The sequence below is a fragment of the Littorina saxatilis genome, linkage group LG7 (assembly GCF_037325665.1).
Source record: "Littorina saxatilis isolate snail1 linkage group LG7, US_GU_Lsax_2.0, whole genome shotgun sequence".
NCBI lineage: Eukaryota > Metazoa > Mollusca > Gastropoda > Littorinimorpha > Littorinidae > Littorina > Littorina saxatilis.
This window is the reverse complement of record NC_090251.1, coordinates 26,902,631-26,922,196: the sequence shown is the minus strand read 5'-3', so window position 1 is coordinate 26,922,196 and position 19,566 is coordinate 26,902,631. Positions and strand designations below refer to the sequence as shown.

The following is a 19,566-nucleotide window of genomic DNA, read 5'->3' as shown; positions in this document are numbered from 1 at the left end:
GGTATGAAATCCCCGAACGTTTTTTTCATTTTTTTTATAAATGTCTTTGATGACGTCATATCCGGCTTTTCGTGAAAGTTGAGGCGGCACTGTCACGCCCTCATTTTTCAACCAAATTGGTTGAAATTTTGGTCAAGTAATCTTCGACGAAGCCCGGACTTCGGTATTGCATTTCAGCGTGGTGGCTTAAAATTTAATTAATGACTTTGGTCATTAAAAATCTGAAAATTGTAAAAAAAAATAAAAATTTATAAAACGATCCAAATTTACGTTTATCTTATTCTCCATCATTTGCTGATTCCAAAAACATATAAATATGTTATATTCGGATTAAAAACAAGCTCTGAAAATTAAATATATAAAAAATATTATCAAAATTTTTTTTCGAAATCAATTTAAAAACACTTTTATCTTATTCGTTGTCGGTTCCTGATTCCAAAAATATATAGAAAGTTAAAACGAAGAGAGGTACAGAAAAGCGTGCTATCCTTCTCAGCGCAACGAATATCCCGCTCTTTTTGTCAATTCCACGGGCACTGCCTTTGCCACGGGCGGTGGAGTGACGATGCTACGAGTATACGGTCTTGCTGTGTTGCGTTGCGTTCAGTTTCATTCTGTGAGTTCGACAGCTACTTGACTATATAGCTCAGTTGGTAGCGCGCTGGATTTGTATTCAGTTGGCCGCTGTCAGCGTGAGTTCGATCCCAGGTTCGGCGGAAATTTATTTCACAGAGTCAACTTTGTGTGCAGACTCTCTTCGGTGTCCGAACCCTCCCCCCGTGTACACTACATTGGGTGTGCACGTTAAAGATCCCACGATTGACAAAAGGGTCTTTCCTGGCAAAATTGCTTAGGCACAGTTAATAATTGTCTACCTATACCCGTGTGACTTGGAATAATAGGCCGTGAAAGGTAAATATGCGCCGAAATGGCTGCAATCTACTGGCCGTATAAAATTGCATCTCACACGGCATCACTGCAGAGCGCCTAGAACTGTACCCACGGAATATGCGCGATATAAGACTCATTGATTGATTGATTGATTGAAATATTGTATTTTCGCCTTACGCGACTTGTTTTTTTCTTCTAACAGCAAATCTATCAAAATCACAATGTAAAATAAAGAAAACGGTCTCTTTTTTTTTTTTTTTAAAGAATTTTACAAATTTACTGAAACGTTTTTCATTGTTCAGTAAATTTGTGAAAAAATAACATGCTCATTTCAGGAAATTCGCAAATTTCCTATAATTTTTAGGAAATTCGTGAAATCCCCGAGTGGAACAGGAAATTCACAAATTTACTGAAATTTTCAGGGATTTCGCAAATTTCCTAGTTTTGAGAATTTACTGTAACATATATAGATGTATGTATTGACTGTTATAGGAGGGGTAATATTAGTCATACCTGTACAGGGAGAGTGCGATTTGAAACAGTCTGTTGCCACAAAAAATTCCCCTTAAACGGGACTGGATATATTAAGGCCGGGACCGTAATTGGACGAGTGATATCTATATATATCCCATGACCTCCCTTCTTTGTCTCTGTTACTTCAGTATGGGTATATATGTTGTATTTTTATAGCTCAATAAATACATCATGGACTCAAAAAAATATATGATAGTGCAGATTCCGATTTGGGCGAAGAACTACTTTGCTCCCGACCTTTGACCTCGCGCCGAACAATGTGACACATTTGTATGAAGTTCCAAAATCGTATTGCACGGCTCAGAAAACCATATCAGTTGCACGCAAAAATGAATCTCAGAACTGATCTGATGTATGAGATGCAATAAGCAAACGTTTCTTTCATTATGAATTTTATGAAAGCAATGCAGGTGGGAAAAAACGAACATTCAACTTACAAGATAACCAGATGCTAGCGAACCAAAACAAAAACACGAGTACCCTCCCCTTGCTTCGTTAGCAGACGACTTTTGAGAATCTGTCAGACCGTCCTTACCTGGCACGGTTGGGCTTCGCTATCATCAGCTGTTTCACGTGTTTTGCGAGCAAGTCTACTCTTTTGCCTGGCTCTGCAGTAAGTCCACATTGGCGATGAAGGTATCTAAGAACTTAACATGTGTGTATTTTTCCGTAATCCAGTCATATTCTTTCAAAATGCAATCAAGCGGCGGTGACAGACTTGGGTCCTGTTTTCATCGCATCAATACCAGTTTAGGTTCATGCAAACACACTCGCAAAACAGTTTATCATGTAGATACATTTCAAATAGGGAGCAAATGGTTAAATCTACATATGTGTTCCCTAAAATTTGCTTCTCTGTCAATAAGACTAATTGTATAATAATGCGTTCGAAAAAAACAACGTGGAATCGATTCTGAATCGAGTCGAGTAAGCCAAATGGGGGCCAAACCGGTTTCCCCGTTCCGCCGACCTGAAACGCAAAAGAATTGTGCGCTTCAACTAAATGGATTTCTATACGACTTCATTACTTTCTTGCAACTTATGAACCTTTACTTAACGCTTTTAAACGGTCTGAAAGTAGTGTTACCGCGTACTTATAGATGCACTCATTCGTTTTATTTTTTCAGCGACGGTCACTTAGTTTAAGGTTGCAAAAAGGCCATGTCTCGCTGAAAACACTGTTTCACACTCCACAGATCGCAAAAGTGCCGCTAGTAGTCTACACTTTGTGTTTGATGGTAGAATGGGATATACAGATTACAACACTCGTGGTTTTTTATATGGCTTGTATTTCAGTCAAGACCCAGCGGGAATATCAATCGAGAGCCACTCGCCAAAGGCTCGTGTCTCCCGATGATATTCATCCGCTGGGTCTTGACTGAAATACAAGCCATATAAAAAACCACTCGTGTTGTAACCTATACATATATACGACTTGTGTCTGTGTGTCTGTCTGTGTGTCTGTGTGTGAGTTCGCGATGCACGGCCAAAGTTCTCGATGGATCTGCTTCAAATTTGGTGGGCATATTCAGGTAGACCCGGGACAGGACACAACCTGGTCGATATTTCAACACGTGCTCTCAGCGCGCAGCGCTGAACCGATTTTGGTTCCACCTCAGCTATTTTGGTTCCACCTCAGCTACCCGGGCCCCCATACCGACACACCAAAGCCAAAGTTCTCGGTGGATCTTTTTCAAATTTGGACACCGTATTCAGCTACACCCCGGACACAATATCATCGATGAGATATTTCAACACGTGCTCTCAGCGCGCAGCGCTGAACCGAGTTTGGTTTTTGTGTTCATTTCACCATTATAAGTAACTCTTCCTTATCTTCTCATCTTCTCCAGGTTTTCAGCGTTTACCTCCCTTCCTTCGTATGGTGCACTATAGTATGAGTGGGGCGTCTTCGGATATTCCCGGCGTTCTGTTACTATTTTTAGAAGGTCACCGCAGTGTCCAGAACGTAAATTGGACCCGTAAATTATCCTCACTGTAAAAGTGCAAAGGTCGAATCAATTTATAGCCACGCGAAAAATACACTGTCATCTATCTCTCTATAGATACGGCTTCTCTGTGTTTGTGTGTGTGTGTGTGTGTGTGTGTGTGTGTGTGTGTGTGTGTGTGTGTGTGTGTGTGTGTGTGTGTGTGTGTGTGTCTCTCTCTCTATGTGAGCAACACCTGGGGATTGTTCAGTTCTGTTTGTGATGTGGTCTGGCGGCTTTTGTGTATTTGTATGTACTGGCCTTCCTTTGAAAAGCCATAACAGTTCAAAAGGGCTTACAGATAAGCTATAAATTGCTCAATCCTGTTTGAGTGGAGTTCGCCTCCAAAGGTGATTAACACGGTTACATTCGTCGACAAGGATGGGACTCGATATGGTCAGGAATGGCATTATGGCCACTGAATCATTTTCGTGCTGTTCCCATTCCACGAATCTGGGAGGGACCTAAGCTTGGCGGGTCCATTGTTCGGACCCGGCGAAGCCGGCGTACGGCTCTAAGTACTTCTTCCCGGCGAAGCCGGCTACCCGGCGAAGCGGGTATTCATTCTAGTAAGCTATATCCATGCAGGAAGAGTGCGAGAATGTCGATATCATCACACGTGCAAGCAAATCAGTCGGCCAGTGACGACCCGTTAATCGATAATTAACTCGCAGCAGGTGCGACCGGGTTGACAGTTGGAAAAAAAGAGGAAAGTGGGGAGGGGGGGGGGGGTGCTTGTAGGATTGGAACACAAGTGGTGTAGTGGGTAGTGCTCTGTGTGTGTGTGTGTGTGTGTGTGTGTGTGTGTGTGTGTGTGTGTGTGTGTGTGTGTGTGTCTGTGTGTGTGTTCGTGTGTGTGTGTGTGTTCGTGTGTGTGTTTGTTTGCGTGCGTGCGTTTGTGCGTGTGTGTGTGTGTAGAGCGATCCTCAGAACACTACTTAACAAAGTTTTAATAAACTTTACATACATGATACTTTATTTGTCGATAGGTGTCTTTGATGACGTCATTTCCGGCTCTTTTTTCAATAGGAGTTGATCAGGCGGCACTGTCACACCGATACTTTTCAATCAAATTGATTTAAATTTTTGTCCATTATTCTTTGACTCAGTCTTGACTATAGGATTGCACTTCAGTGGGAGGGCTGAAAAACTTATTAATAAGTTTGTTCAAAATAGTTGTCATTAAAGTCGAATATTTACTACAGACTCAAAAAAACCACGATTGTATTGTATACGTCATCTTAACTCCTGAACCCCAGTTAGTTATATGTTAACTAAAAAAAAAAAATCTCAAAATTAAAGAAAATCGGTTTGTGTAAATGTGTTAGGTTTGATGCTGGCATATTTTCTCCGAGGCCAGTTTGACCCGTCTCGGTTTACCGGTTTCAGCTAACCAGGTTTTGTTGTTTCGACAGGGTTTCAGAGTCGATCTTAAAGTTTCAGGCCGAAAGGTTGACAAAATTATTTGATATACGATTTGTTATTTGTTAAAATTCGTTTTGTTCGGCACCAGATCATTAAGTTGAGAGATATAGGAGCTGGTGATCAGCACGCAATAAGTCCTAGCTTCTAACAAAACAAGAAAGACACACACACACACACACACACACACACACACACAGAGGCAGACAGATGGACACATACACAGACAAAGATACACACAATTTACCCCACTCCCCAGAACCATCATTACAACGAAAACTACAACAACAACAACAACAACAACAACAACGCCAAAACCAAGAACAACAACAGCGACACTACCACCATCACCACCACCAACAACACCACCACCAACAACACCACCACCAACCGGGGGTGGGAATGGCATAACAGACACATTACGTAATGACGGAACACTCTGCTAGTCAGCGTAAAAACAACAACAACTACGACAACAACACCAAAACCTAGAACAACAACAGCGACACTACCACCATCACCACCACCAACAACACCACCACCAACCGAGGGTGGGAATGGCATAACAGACTGACACATGAACGTAATGACAGAATACTCTGCTAGTCAGCGTAAAAACAACAACAACAACAACAACAACAACAACAACAACAACAACGACAACAACACCAAAACCTAGAACAACAACAGCGACACTACCACCATCACCACCACCAACAACAATACCACCAACCGGGGGTGGGACTGGCATAACAGACACATGAACGTAATGACAGAACACTCTGCTAGTCAGCGTAAAAACAACAACAACAACAACAACAACAACAACAACACCAAAATCTAGAACAACAACAGCGACACCCCCACCACCACCACCACCACTACTAACAATACATCAATCGCACGTGCAAACCACTTACCCAAGACAGGGACTTGATTGGTGAAGGTGAGAAACCCCAGACATCCAACGATCGCCATAGCCAGCAACCACAGCGACATTCGGCGCCATCGTAGTCTCCTCAAAACAGGTGCCAACATCGCGTGAAATATGTCACCTGCACAGATCATTTTGATATGTTTAAAATAACGGAGTGGCTAACGGTACGATATCGGATATAAAGCAAATTCGAGGGCTTAGATACTACGGAGATTTAATAAACGAAACGTCGGGACGTTTCGTTTTGAAGTCGTGGTAAACGTCATCATTTCGGGAGTCTCTCGCTGGAAAGGTGAAGGTCAACTGAAACGGAACGTGGAACGTCAAAACGCAGTCACGTTTTCCACCCCCAAAAAACGAACAATATTTCGTCAACTTTTGTGAGTATTTTTGCACACTAACAGTTTTATTTGTTGGCCATTTTATGCATTGCTAGATTCATCAACCCTTTCACAGTCTTTCAGCGCTGAGAATGTGTTCATTGGAGGTAGACAACTGTTGTGAACTGAAATATTTTGAAGGGTGCTGATCCTGGTACATTTATCCAACTTCATGGTGAAGAAAGCAAATGGCGAAGCAGAAGTAGGTCATCGCATCGAATTTTTATTCTGGCTTCGTATGTGATTTTGTATAAACAAAGTCTGTGTGATTTATTTGGACTGAAAATAATCAAAGTATGCCCGATTCTGGACCACCTCCTAGGGTTTTTTTTCCCCATTCTGATCGAGGACAGACGTGATAATTTCACTTGAAGATTTATCGCCCTTCCTTCATTCCGAAACGAAACGTGAATACATCTAAATCTTGTCTGTGGCCTATGCCGTCTCGTTTCACGTTCCGTTTCGCGGGGTGACTCATTCACCAAACGAAACGAGCTGCAAAACGAAACGTGCTGTCTCTTGAATCTCCCTACTAGCGAAACGATATCGTACGCGAAGCAACTGTGAGAGCTTGGATGCTAGCGAAACGATATTGGATGTGAAGCAAATTCGTGGTCCAGATGCTAACGAAACGATCCTTTCTTGTTTTTCAGGCATTTTGTTGTTGTTGTTGTTGAGTTGAGCATTTTTTTCCGTCACTTCCGGTTTATGAGAAAAATGTTCCGATCCAAGCAGCCTTTGTTTTTCTACCGTTGTCACGTGACTCCTCTTCTTTCCGCGTTTTGCTGTCCATCATGGCGGAGAATGATCGGTGTTTGCATGTTGGCCAGCATTTCGATTCCTATTGTGATTACATGAAGCTGTGACGCGATTCTGCCAGACATCACATACACGCCAGTTCAAAACGCCAAAAGCAAAAAAACGGCATCAATTTTGGTCAATTTTGAAGCGAGTTACGCCCGTTTTAAAATAAAAATAATAATAATAATAATGTTATCTTATAGCGGGATAAACCAGAGTTTTAAGGCTACGGTCTCATCCAGCTTTACAAATCCGCACACACAAAAAATAATAAATAAAATATATACATTATATATATATATGTCACACGCTTTCCTTCTTTGCCACTACTAAAGCAAACGTGTGCAAGATTGTATGTTACACGCTTTGGAGCATGTGCAAGAACGGATTCAAACTCGAAATCGTCCCCCCAAAAACCCCAAAATGCACAAACGACTTTTATTTGTCCTGCTGTTATCGTTTCTTCTCTTTACAAATTCTTCAACGCTCAGAATACTGAAAACGGCATCCCAGACGACAGTACTGTTTCCATACGCGAATTTAGCTGCCCTTGGAAAGTGGCTCGCTCAGGAGGCCTGTTAGTCTAACACTATAAGGACAGAGTTGTGAACATAGATGACAAAGATCCCGGAAAGAACAAACATTTCGCGGATGCAGACACAGAAAGACGTCATGAAGATTGCGATGCTTCAAAAGATACAGACTGTGACGATGACTGTGACGTCATTCACATATTCCGAGACGTCATTTATAGTTGTTCGGTCACTTTCGTCAAAATGTAGATCTCTCCACAATGGCTGCTCCTGTGTTTAGGTTTATCAAGCGTGAGTACGCAAAACGTGTTTGTTCTCTCCTCTGTTGAAGCTGTGAGACATAATCGCCATTACGAGCTAGTCGTGTGACAGAGAGTTTTCTTGCACACTCGACTGCTGCTGTTTCACTCCGGCTAAAGCCGTCGTGAAACATCTACAGTCTCGTGTGCAAGAAAACTCTCTGTCACACGACTAGCTCGTAATAGCGGGTAATATAAGATATAAAAATCAAACATACACATATCGCGGGATTCACCAAGACACCATGTGAAGTACGTCATACATGACGCCATATTGTTACTAAAGTGACGTGACCGCTGAGGATGTATGACGTACACTACACTCTTGCCTGGTTATCGATCGTAGGATACAAGTTCAAGCTTATTCAGTCTCATCATTCAGTTTTGTTAAAACTTTAGCCTTCCTAAAGCCAAGTTTTTTCGTGTCGTTAGCATATTTGCTGGTTGAAGACCAAGCGAAACGATATCGTGCCGCTAGCATATTTGCTTGTTGAAGACCAAGCCAAACGATATCGTGCCGTTAGCAGCCTAACCAAACGATATCGTGCCGCTAGCATATTTGCTAGCCAAACGATATCGTGCCGTTAGCAGCGGCCTTAAAATAAATGTTAAAAGAGGGTTTTAAAGAAAACAGAGTCTACTCGCTTGTGTCCTGTGTTGCTGTGTGTGTGTGTGTGTGTGTGTGTGTGTGTGTTGATATATGTGCGTGCGTGCATATGTGTGTGTGTGTGCATGCGTGCGTGTGTGTGTGTGTGTGTTTGTGTGTGTGTGTGCATGCGTGCGTGCGTGTGTGTGTGTGTGTGTGTTCTCCCTTTCTCCCTGCTTGCCTGTCTGTCTCTCCCTCTCTCTCCTCTCTCGTGAGCGCCCTTGATCAACTGACAATTAACACACACGACCAACAACCAGCATAATATAATTATCACATACCTTTCGCTGAAAAGTATGATGCAGTCAATAACCCACGGTCTCTCCCCAGCTGCTTCTCTCTCTCCGAACTGATGGACTGATGACAAATGACACGACCAGAAACACACTTGTCCAGATTTCACTACCAGGACAAAGCTGTGGCTTCACTTTTGCACGTGCGCTTAGCATAACAAACCGATGTTGTGACAGCAGTGACATCTAGCTATAATTATTCACCGGACTGCCTGTGCTGAGCTATGCTCACATTTCCATCAGACGCAGAGAGAGAGAGAGTATGGTGGGAAGATCAAAAATGGTTGGGATCGATAGGGAGCGCTGACAAATCAGATTAAATGCTCACTGTCACCAGCTGTCGTTTTGGAATTACCACACACCCCCCCTCCCCCTCCTCCGGCGGTTTTGTAGCTCGTGTTTATTTTTACGTTTAGTCAAGTATTGACTAAATGTGTTAAAGGCACAGTAAGCCTCCCGTAAACCATCACAGAGCTCCCCGAGCGTCTACATACAGTACAAGCATACTTCCATTTGAACGCTCACCGAACGGGAACATCCTGGCTGTTTTCTGTCGAGCGTGAGCAATTTTCAAAGAATTTATTTTCGTGGACTTGGTCATCTACAACAATGGCGCCTTGTTTTGGTGCTGGACGGCTGTTATGAATACTGGAAATCACGCCCGGACAGTAAACCTCCCGTAAACCATCACAGATACTGTCAGGCTTTTACACACAGTACAAACACCCTTCCATTTGAACGCTCACCAAACGGGAACATCCTAGGTGCCCTACGTAAAGAGCGAGCAATATTTAAAGAATTAATTAATTTTGCAGATTGTCTCGAACACTTTTTGGACCCATCCTGAACTCAGGTCAAAAATGAGTTACTTCCCTTCGGGTCTCATTCTATCGATGTAAACTGGCGATAGCCGTGGATCGATGATTATCAGAATGTTTTTGGACCGTGGTGCGTTTTTGCGCTAGACCTAACTTTTAAAATCTAAATGGTAAACTTGAACTTTCGCGTGTTAAATTCATAGCTCAGAATCCAGTGACATTCTTTACTTATTTTTGATACAAGTCCATGTAAGCAAGCCAAAGAACATTTGTCGTGAAATTAATTGACGGATTGAGCTCCAAACTTAAGCATAATTAATTAATTTGGTTGTTCAATCGACGAAAATACACCGAAAATGGCGTACGTTGTCAACCATGGGACATCATTTACACGAAAGAGTTGTCTCCCTTGTTCGCTCATACGGATAATTCCTTCTTTGACCCATGTAAACGAAATGCATTCGTACAGTTCATCGGAGTTCATTCCGTAACTTCAAAAGGATCTAAAATGACTTGTTATGATTACAAATGCAGGTTCTACAAATTTGGAGACTTATATGCCTCTGAATTATGAGCTATGAATTTAACACGCTAAAGTTCAAGATTACCATCTAAATAATAAATTGACAGCTTGTTACACAAACATTCGTTAATCATAAAATAATTCTTTTTTCATCAAGACAAGATCAGTACAATTCGAAGTGGTGACAGTTTGAAAAAAGAAAAGCCCGGAAGCAGGGTCACGCAAGGGTCGTAGCAGACGACTGTTTATGCATATCATCGCCGTTCCTCTCAACAGTCAAAAGCCATCGCTAGAGTTCTAGTGAACCACAGCTGTTTGTTTCGTGCATAAAAACGTGCTATTGTAGATAAGCTCACACCGAGTCGCATTCAAATTACTAACTGACGACTACATTGTGAAAAAGGGAAACTGGATCACACGGGTTCACGATGGCTCAGGGGTAAGATAAACCACGCAAAAATAAAGTCTTTGAAAATTGTTCGCTCTTTACGGAGGGCACCTAGGATGTTCTCAATCGGTGAGTGTTTAAATGAAAGGGTGTTTGTACTGTGTGTAAAAAGCCTGACCGTATCTGTGATGGTTTACGGGAGGCTTACTGTGCCTTTAACATATATACGGGGGAATCGAGACGAGGGTCGGTGATGTGTGTGTGTGTGTGTGTGTGTGTGTGTGTGTGTGTGTGTGTGTGTGTGTGTTGTGTGTGTGTGTGTGTGTGTGTGTGTTGTGTGTGTGTGTGTGTGTGTGTGTGTGTGTGTGTATGTATATATGTGTGTTTGTGTGTGTGTGAAGCCTTTGTGTTTGTGAATGTGTGCGTTATGTGTGTGTGTGTGTGTGTGTGTGTGTGTGTGTGTGTGTGTGTGTGTGTGTGTGTGTGTGTGTATGTATGTATTTGTGTGTGTGTGTGTGTCTCTCTCTCTCGCTCGCTCTCTCTCTCTCTCTTAACCTCCCTATATCTTTCTCTCTTTGTGAGAGGGTGTGCGTGCGTGCGTGTGTATGACTGTGTGTGTGTGAGTGTGTGTGTGTGTGTGTGTGTGTGTGTGTGTGTGTGTGTTTGTTTGTGTGTGTGTGTGTGTGTGAGAGAGAGAGAGAGAGAGAGAGAGAGAGAGACTGAGAGAGAGAGAGAGAAAGAGAGAGAGAGAGAGAGAGAGAGAGAGAGAGAGAGAGAGAGAGAGAGAGAGAGAGAGAGAGAGAGAGAGAGAGAGAGAGAGAGAGAGAGAGAGAGAGAGAGAGAGAGAGAGAATGTGTTGGGTATATCCGATGTCAGATTTGAACAGTACAGAGCGGAAGCTGCAGCACCGCGAGTTAACCCAGCAAGGGACTTTTTGTTTTTAATTCGGATCAAACGAACCCAACATAATGTCAGTAAATTACAAACAGCTCATTGTCCTGAGTCAACTCTGCCACACAAAATGCGATGTTGGAAAATTGTTTTAACTGAGGTTGATTTGTTTTTGGGCGCAAAGTTTGAGTCATATAGACCTATTGCGATTGATGGTACGTTTTGTTTTTAATTGAGCACTGCTGCCCAGCAACTAAACTCAGTTTATATTTTCCTTATCCTTGGTCAAATCAGTAAAGTGTTTGTGTCTTGCGTTTAAGAAGGAACAATTGAACAGGACCGTACTCTGTGTATGCATTTTTCTTGGAACGCTTTAATGATTTTCACGTTCAGAGGAAACAGGGATTTAACTCCGTCAGCGGCAGTGACCAATGGGAGACGTGTTTGACAATGTCCTCAAAAAAAGGCTGTAGAGGTCAGCGTACAGTTACTAGGATCCTATCAATTTTCTCCGACGGTTGGGAGCGTCCAATGAAAACTGTCCAGGACCAGTTCAAACATACGGATGTGAAAAACACATGTTGAAATTAAAGAAAAAATAAAGACAAAACATTGTTTAGCGAGTACGAGTTGCCGGCTCTTTGCCGCAGGCCTAAAACATAAAGAAGATTTGTTTCCTTGAAACCTTTTCATAAAACAACTATTCTTTCTTTCTTTATTTGGTGTTTAACGTCGTTTTCAACCACGAAGGTTATATCGCGACGAATAAAACAACTAGATAGAAGACTAACTCAGTATCATAGGGAAACAACACTACATGAACATGATTGGACCTAAAGCCTATAAAGCCGTTAACACGTTTTTGTCATTTCTTATCGCGTAGTAAAAACTGTACACAAAATACTAAGTGACTAAAATCGGGAAACAAACACCGCGGAGAATGATTGGGCTTTACTTTTGCCCAATCCCGGAAATTGTCATCCGCTTTGAACATTCTGACCGAATTTCTCGTGTTTGCATTCATGTCTGTTTGCTTCAAGTGTAATAGTACTACTCGAGTGGAATAACTGGCCTAGCTTGCACAACCTTTTCCTCGTTGCAGAACATCCGCATATTGTATGCCTTGAACACAACATGCTGTTAGCGTGTACCCAACTCCTTTTGTATAGTAACTATTCTTTAACTTCCTCGTTCTCCAATCGTGTCTGAAACTAAACAAGGAAGGGGAACCCCAAGAACCCTACGAATTATGATCTAAATTTAGACGGCGAATCGGGACTTCAATAACACATCAGCCAACCGTATAGCTTGGTTTATTGCATGAAGTCGCCATTTCGCAGTAATCGTGTCTTCCTTATTTAGGCAGGGTATCCCTGAGGTCGCTATTATTGTACGCGGGAGTCTTATAAACTGGTTGAATATGCTAAAGATAATTATTGGAAAACTGATTTTGACTCGGGTAGAAGGTTAAAAATTGTTTTAAAAGGATTTGTAAGCAGTTCTGAGCAAAGTTTGTGGTATATCCCGCACACGTGGTGAATTGTCGTCTGCATTGATTTATCATTTCTGGCATCGGTCATTGCTGCTCAACCTAGGCTGCTCTCATTCAACCTGGTAAAGTAAGTAATTGCTACAGTCATTTATGCAAAGTCAACTCATGCAAATAAGCTCTTTCAATAATATATGTATATATGTTAAGTTGCGTTTAATGTAATACATTTCTATTGATCATATTGCTGATTCTATTGTTTTTATCATGAATGTCATCTCTCTTATGCCCTGATTGTGTGACGTAAAAAAGCACACGCATTTTAATTATTTTCGAAATTATGACTACATAATATCATTTCATTGGAACCATTGACTTTCTCCTTTTCTATGTAGACTTGTTCGCGTGATGCTTCTTTCCTCGCTTTTCATGTCTCAGTACTCTGTATGTCAGTCTGTCAGTCAGTCTGAGTGCCTGCGCATGCCTGTCTGTATATCTGTCTGTCTGTACGTATGTATGTCGCTCTGGCTCTGTCATGCTTTAAGTAAGGATATGTTGAAAGAATAGTCTCAAACTTACATTTTTATATTTGTTGAAAAAAAGGTTATTCTCTCCATTGAAAAAAAAAGTTCCAACATATTTTGTTTGCATGGAATCGTCAAAAATAAGACTGAAATCCCTTTATTGCAAGCTTGAATTTGAACGTCGCGAGAAATTGTCAAGTAATTGACAGTACGAAATTGATGATTTGAATTTCCGTATTTCGTATGCTACTTTAAAATTTGCGGTTCAGTAAAAAAAAAATTATGTTTTATAACAATCACTGTATGCATGCTTCTAATCTAACTTGAGTTTTCCAACAATTTTTGTTCCATAGTCCTTTTCTTAGCTGGTTGCGCAACAAATATTCAGCATGTCTAACATTTAAATAATGCATCACCTTAAGAGTGTCTTCTTATTTTATTTTTTGGGACGATGCCAGTATGCAAGAAAAGCATCTGTTCGTTTATAGCATTATAGCAAATGTATCTAATTTGATCTTATCTCTGCATCTTTGTTTGTTTTGCAAGAGAAAGCTCTTGATGTTACAGTTTTTGAACATCTGTTAAAGAAGAGACAGTGAGTGCTTTAATGTGGTCATGGTCACTATGAGATGATAACAGTCAACATACTTATTGGCGCCTTCTTGTCACTTAAACTTGTTTTCTGAAGAAGGATACAATGCAAAACAACAACAACAACAACAACAACAACAACAACAACAACAACAACAACAACAATTTTTAAAAAAACCCACTGTTTGGTACTGTCTAAAGTGATACAAAAAAATCTTTGGAATATATCCTCGATGGCTTCACAAAAACAAACCTTGGATCTTCGATTGCGTTATTGCACGTGACTCGTGGATACGTTTCCCTGAATTTTTTTTCGCCAAAGAGTGAGAGCAAAAAGAGAAAGAAAATTGTGCAGTCTGGGATTACTGGATTGAGGTTTACCTTTAGTGACCAGCATTTACTGTACACAATTCATGTTTTCAATGTACAGCCACTGAGTGAGCCGGGTATATCTCACGCATAATACAAAAAATATCCACATCAAAAGAGTTTGTGTTTGAATTCCCGATCATTTTGTGATCATGCATGACGAAGTGAACAGCTCTATGAAAAATTGAAACAAATACAGTGTCTGCCCTATAAGAAAACCCAACAAGACTTGTCTGATTGCTTTTGCGTGTTTCAGAAAGTATTATTTCCGCAAAGACGCAGTTTTAACCATCTTTATTAAGATGTAATCCTGGCATCCCCACAAAGCGAACAGGCGGATGTAGAGGCCCGATAGCTCAGTTGGTAGAGCACTGGCCCATGGAATCCAGGCCGGGAAGGACTCAGGTCAACTGTATGTGACTTTTAGACTGTCCTAATCCCCCCCCCCCCCCACCCCCGCCCCCCACTGTGGCACTTAAAAGACGTCGGTCATTTTGCCATAAGTGAAGGTGTCTGATAACACTTTAACGCGCGCGACTCTGCTGCCGCTAGCTTTTTTTCTGGAACCGAAGTTCCCAGCGATGGGATAATGAAGTAATGAAAATGAAGAATGAAAATGAAGAATGCAATGATTCTTAATCAAGTAATCAGTCACACACACACACACACACACACACACACACACACACACACACACACACACACACACACACACACACACACACACACACACACACACACACACACACACACACACACACACACACACACACAGAGAGAAAGTGATAAGCAAGGCTGTTACAAGAACACACTTTACATTAAAAAAATAATCGTGTGACTGAACAGCAAACCTTGTGACTTTTATTGAAACAACAAACAATCTTTGCGGTCAACTGTTTAGCTTTTATTTTACGCTATTTTCTTTCGATAAAACCAACACAAGATATGTTCCACACGCTTCTTTTTGTTTGGCTGGTGCTTATGACATCACTAGAAGACTGGGGCCGCCATATTAGGCATTCAAGTTGCACGCGATCAGTTTATATTATACAACACAAAAATAAATAATTAAGCCAATACTTGAGATTCAATATCCACAGTTTCTGCAATGTCCAATTAGGGATTGCAGCCACTGAAAACCACGTCATTAATTATGCTAAACGTATGCTAGTTAAGGACCAATATTGCAAAAGGTAAAACAGAATTCAAAAAGCTATGCAGATATCTTTTATAAACCTCTTGAGATTGGTCGATCAGCCGTGGTGAAATTGGGCTCACCCTTTCCTGATTTTGAGCGAGCTACTCGTGAAATCTCCGATACTATTTTTTGCTTGGAGTGCACTTCAGTGTCATTCATGCCACGCTGGAAATAGGACACTAAAGGGTGTGTATGAATAACTGCATGAGGAAGAAGACGAAAATAATTTAATTGTGGCTATATAATTTCGTTGCTTTTTCTATTTTAGGTGCAAGAAGAGCATAAAATAAACCTATTCTAAGGACTAAACTCAGGCAAACTTTCTTTCTTTCTTTCTTTATTTGGTGTTTAACGTCGTTTTCAACCACGAAGGTTATATCGCGACGGATAGAGCCACTTGTTAATTGTTTCTTGTTCACAAAAAGCACTAATCAAAAAATTGCTCCAGGGGCTTGCAACGTAGTACAATATATGACCTTACTGGGAGAATGCAAGTTTCCAGTACAAAGGACTTAACATTTCTTACATACTGCTTGACTAAAATCTTTACAAACATTGACTATATTCTATAGAAGAAACACTTAACAAGGGTAAAAGGAGAAACAGAATCCGTTAGTCGCCTCTTACGACATGCTGGGGAGCATCGGGTAAATTCTTCCTCCTAACCCGCGGGGGGTCCAGGGAGGGGTAAATCCTTCCCCCTAACCCGGGGGGGGGGGGGGGTGTCTCAGGCAAACGTTAAACAAACCAAGGGAAAGACGATACAAAAGTTATAAATAAAGAGAATAAAAAAAAAATAATAAAAAAAAGGTTACAGATAAAAAATTAAACGTAATAAAGTAAAGTAAAGTAAAGTAAATTAAACTAAACTATAGCTAAGAGTAATACATTTGTTTATATAGGAAAATGGCGCGACTGTCTCTTAAACCGTTTGTTTACCTGACGGGCTTGGTGACGTGGTGGTAAGACATCGGCCTCCTAATCGGGAGGTAGGTCGTGAGTTCGAATCCCGGTCGTTGCCGTCTGGTGGGTTAAGAGTGGAGATTTTTCCGATCTCCCAGGTCAACTTATGTGCAGACCTGCTAGTGCTTTATCCCCCTTCGTGTGTACACGCAAGCACAAGACCAAGTGCGCACGGAAAAGATCCTGTAATTCATGTCAGAGTTCGGTGGGTTATAAAAACACGAAAATACCCAGCATGCCTCCCCCGAAATCGGCGTATGGCTGTCTGAATGGCGAGGTAAAAACGGTCATACACGTAAAAATCCACTCGTGCTAAAAACATGAGTGAACGTGGGAGTCTAAGCCCATGAACGAAGAAGAAGAAGAAGAAGAAGAAGTTTGTTTACCACAACAAACAGCATAATAATTATAGCTTACACGAATCTCAGAGAACGCCGAGGTATGCTTCAAGAAGAAAAGAGAAGACAAATCATAGTTTCTGCTTTAGAAGACAGGTCGACCATTGGGAATTTGTTTTCAGTGACTGTTCATTCTGATTATTTGTCCATACGTATTTCCTTCCAAAGCATTTCTCTCAAAGGCTGATAAACCACACACAAACGCACGCACGCACGCACGCACTTACACACACACACACACACACACACACACACACACACACACACACACACACACAGTACTTTCATTTAGGATCTAGATAAAAGACAATCAGCTGGGTTCGTTAGGGCCAGAAATGTATATTTCTGTTTTTCTTACCTAAATAAAGAATAAAACATTTACAAGTTTATTTTATTTTTGTCAACAGCGGATGTCTGTTCCGTTCCGCAACCTCACATCCGAGGACATGCTCTCCCTTGATTCTGCTGCGGTCGGTGAGTGACCTTTACCTTGGGGTCAGAGAGAGAGCCTGAGAGAGAGAGAGAGAGAGAGAGAGAGAGAGAGAGAGAGAGACAGACAGACAGACAGAGACAGACAGACAGAGAGAGACAGAGACAGAGACAGAGACAGAGAGACAGAGAGAGACAGAGAGCGTTATTACATCATCATCATCATCATCATCATCATCATCATCATCATCATCATCACGAAGACACATTTCTGTTTTGTGAACTGATAATAACTTGTATAGTTAACGTGCATCCCAAATATAATCAGTCTCAACATTATCAACACCAAATTGAAACGGATTTTCCCATTTCAAGAGTAGGACACAGACCAATATCAACTAGTTAATATATATGTAATTCATCTTGTTACAGATGAGCTGGTGAAGAAATTTTTCTTCCCCCATACTAGTACACCACCCACGTCTACAACAACGGCAACATCCCCAGTGACACCCGCCACGCGGCAACCACCAAGCAGCGCCACAGAGATGTCGGAATACCCCCGTCTATATTTAGCAGCGGAGCCGCAAAGGAGCGAAACGAACAGTAAGTCTCATACAATATAATCCAAAAACTGGTACACACGGCCGTAGCCTGTTGAATGTCACAAACACCCGAAACTCCAATGGCTCTACCAAGAACGAGTGAAAGTTGTAACAATTCACCCGGAAATCCTACGAATACACTGATTGTTTTCAACAAAAACGGATGGAGCGGTTCCGGCTGTGAATGTCATTCACCCCGACACCGCCGGCCCACGCAGTTTCTCATCCAGTCCGGGTTGGTACACGAGAATATGGATCTGCATCGTTACGTCACGGCTAAGTTCCTAGAAGTGCTCACTGTCACGGAAGAACGATTCTGAGAAGAGAGGGTTACAAAACAGAGAAGGTTATATGTTTCTTACTGACGTCAATACACTGAGAGTGTAGGAAAACACGAAGTGTTAAGTCCGTTAGGGTTAATAATGTTTGTAGGGAAGACCGGATCACTGTAGCATCGGATATTTATGGGTACTAGTCAATTTTGTGGCGTTTTCAGTTAGTTGATAATACAATAACAGTCAGTGAACATTGACCTTACTGTTTAACCCCTGTGCCCGTCAGAGCTGACAAAGGATATTCTCTTCTTTGCGTAAAAGCCCGAAATTGAGTCTGCGTGGGCGCATAAGCGCACTAGCGGGTATATCATTATTGCTTATTTATGGGTACTAGTCAATTTTGTGGCGTTTTCAGTTAGTTGATAATACAATAACAGTCAGTGAACATTGACCTTACTGTTTAACTCCTGTGCGTCACACTGAGCTGACAAAGGATATTCTCTTCTTTGCGTAAAAGCCCGAAATTGAGTCTGCGTGGGCGCATAAGCGCACTAGCGGGTATATCATTATTGCTTATTTGTGGAAGTTCTGTCCCTTAGCGCTGTCCCTCCACGTTTCGTGAACGTTGTGTCTTCTTTTCTTTTCAACGTGAACACAAATAACTCAATAGACTTAGTCATACATTCATCGAAGCTGCATTAGCCTTACCCACCCCCCCCCCCCCCCCCCCCCCATCCCCGCCCCCCCCTTCTCACTCACCCTTTTTTTTTAAGTTTTTGTGCGGGAAAAAAGCTGTGGGACAAATAAAAATAGCCTGCAACACGGGGTTATTTTTTTTTAGGTATTGAAGGGAGAGAAGCAAGTAACGATGGTATTTATTGCATGGTGTGTTAAAAGTTGCCTCCCGTAGGTCGTCTGCTTGTAAACCGAGGTAAAACAGTTGATCATGAAGACAACCTTTCATTTTTTGTTTTTTTCATTTTCTTGTTATTATGCGTGTAAGTTTTATATTTTTCTGTTTTTCTTTTCCTTCTTCTCTTTCTTTCTTTCCTTGCCTTTTTCTTTCTTACTTATTTTCTTTGCCTTTTCTGTCTTTCTTTCTTTCTGTCTTCCTTCCTTCCTAAGCCTTCTCTCCAATCCTTCTTTCTTTCTTCCTTCCACATTCATCACCAACTATTTTTTCATCGGCACACACTCTTCCCTCCCAGCCATAAACATCGAGATCTTTTACTTTCGTTATTTATTTATCCTCTTCACTCGATTAATTGTCTTGTGCTTTTTTTTTCAGCCTCGCCTTCGCCAGCAAACATTCCCGTTTTGTTCGATCTGTTAGACGAGGATGTTGTAGAAATCGAGATGATAGACTGTGTTCCACCAGACAGGG

The 19,566-nt window shown here is 41.5% G+C and overlaps 2 protein-coding genes across 2 annotated transcripts in view; one reads left to right on the top strand and one right to left on the bottom strand.

The window, feature by feature from the left end:
- Positions 1-8,895, bottom strand: part of LOC138971055 (carbohydrate sulfotransferase 13-like) — a 12,218-nt gene extending 3,323 nt beyond the window's left edge. The window contains exons 1-2 of the mRNA XM_070343657.1: positions 8,710-8,895; positions 5,753-5,887 (exon numbers count right to left, since the gene is read on the bottom strand). Coding sequence (XP_070199758.1) covers positions 5,753-5,870 — 118 coding nt within the window. The 5' untranslated portion in view covers positions 5,871-5,887; positions 8,710-8,895. The remainder of the gene's footprint in view (positions 1-5,752; positions 5,888-8,709) is intronic.
- Positions 8,896-12,741: 3,846 nt separating this feature from the next.
- Positions 12,742-19,566, top strand: part of LOC138971054 (uncharacterized) — a 17,617-nt gene continuing 10,792 nt past the window's right edge. The window contains exons 1-4 of the mRNA XM_070343656.1: positions 12,742-12,960; positions 17,281-17,347; positions 17,735-17,908; positions 19,471-19,566. The exon at positions 19,471-19,566 is cut by the window's right edge and continues 693 nt beyond it. Coding sequence (XP_070199757.1) covers positions 17,284-17,347; positions 17,735-17,908; positions 19,471-19,566 — 334 coding nt within the window. The 5' untranslated portion in view covers positions 12,742-12,960; positions 17,281-17,283. The remainder of the gene's footprint in view (positions 12,961-17,280; positions 17,348-17,734; positions 17,909-19,470) is intronic.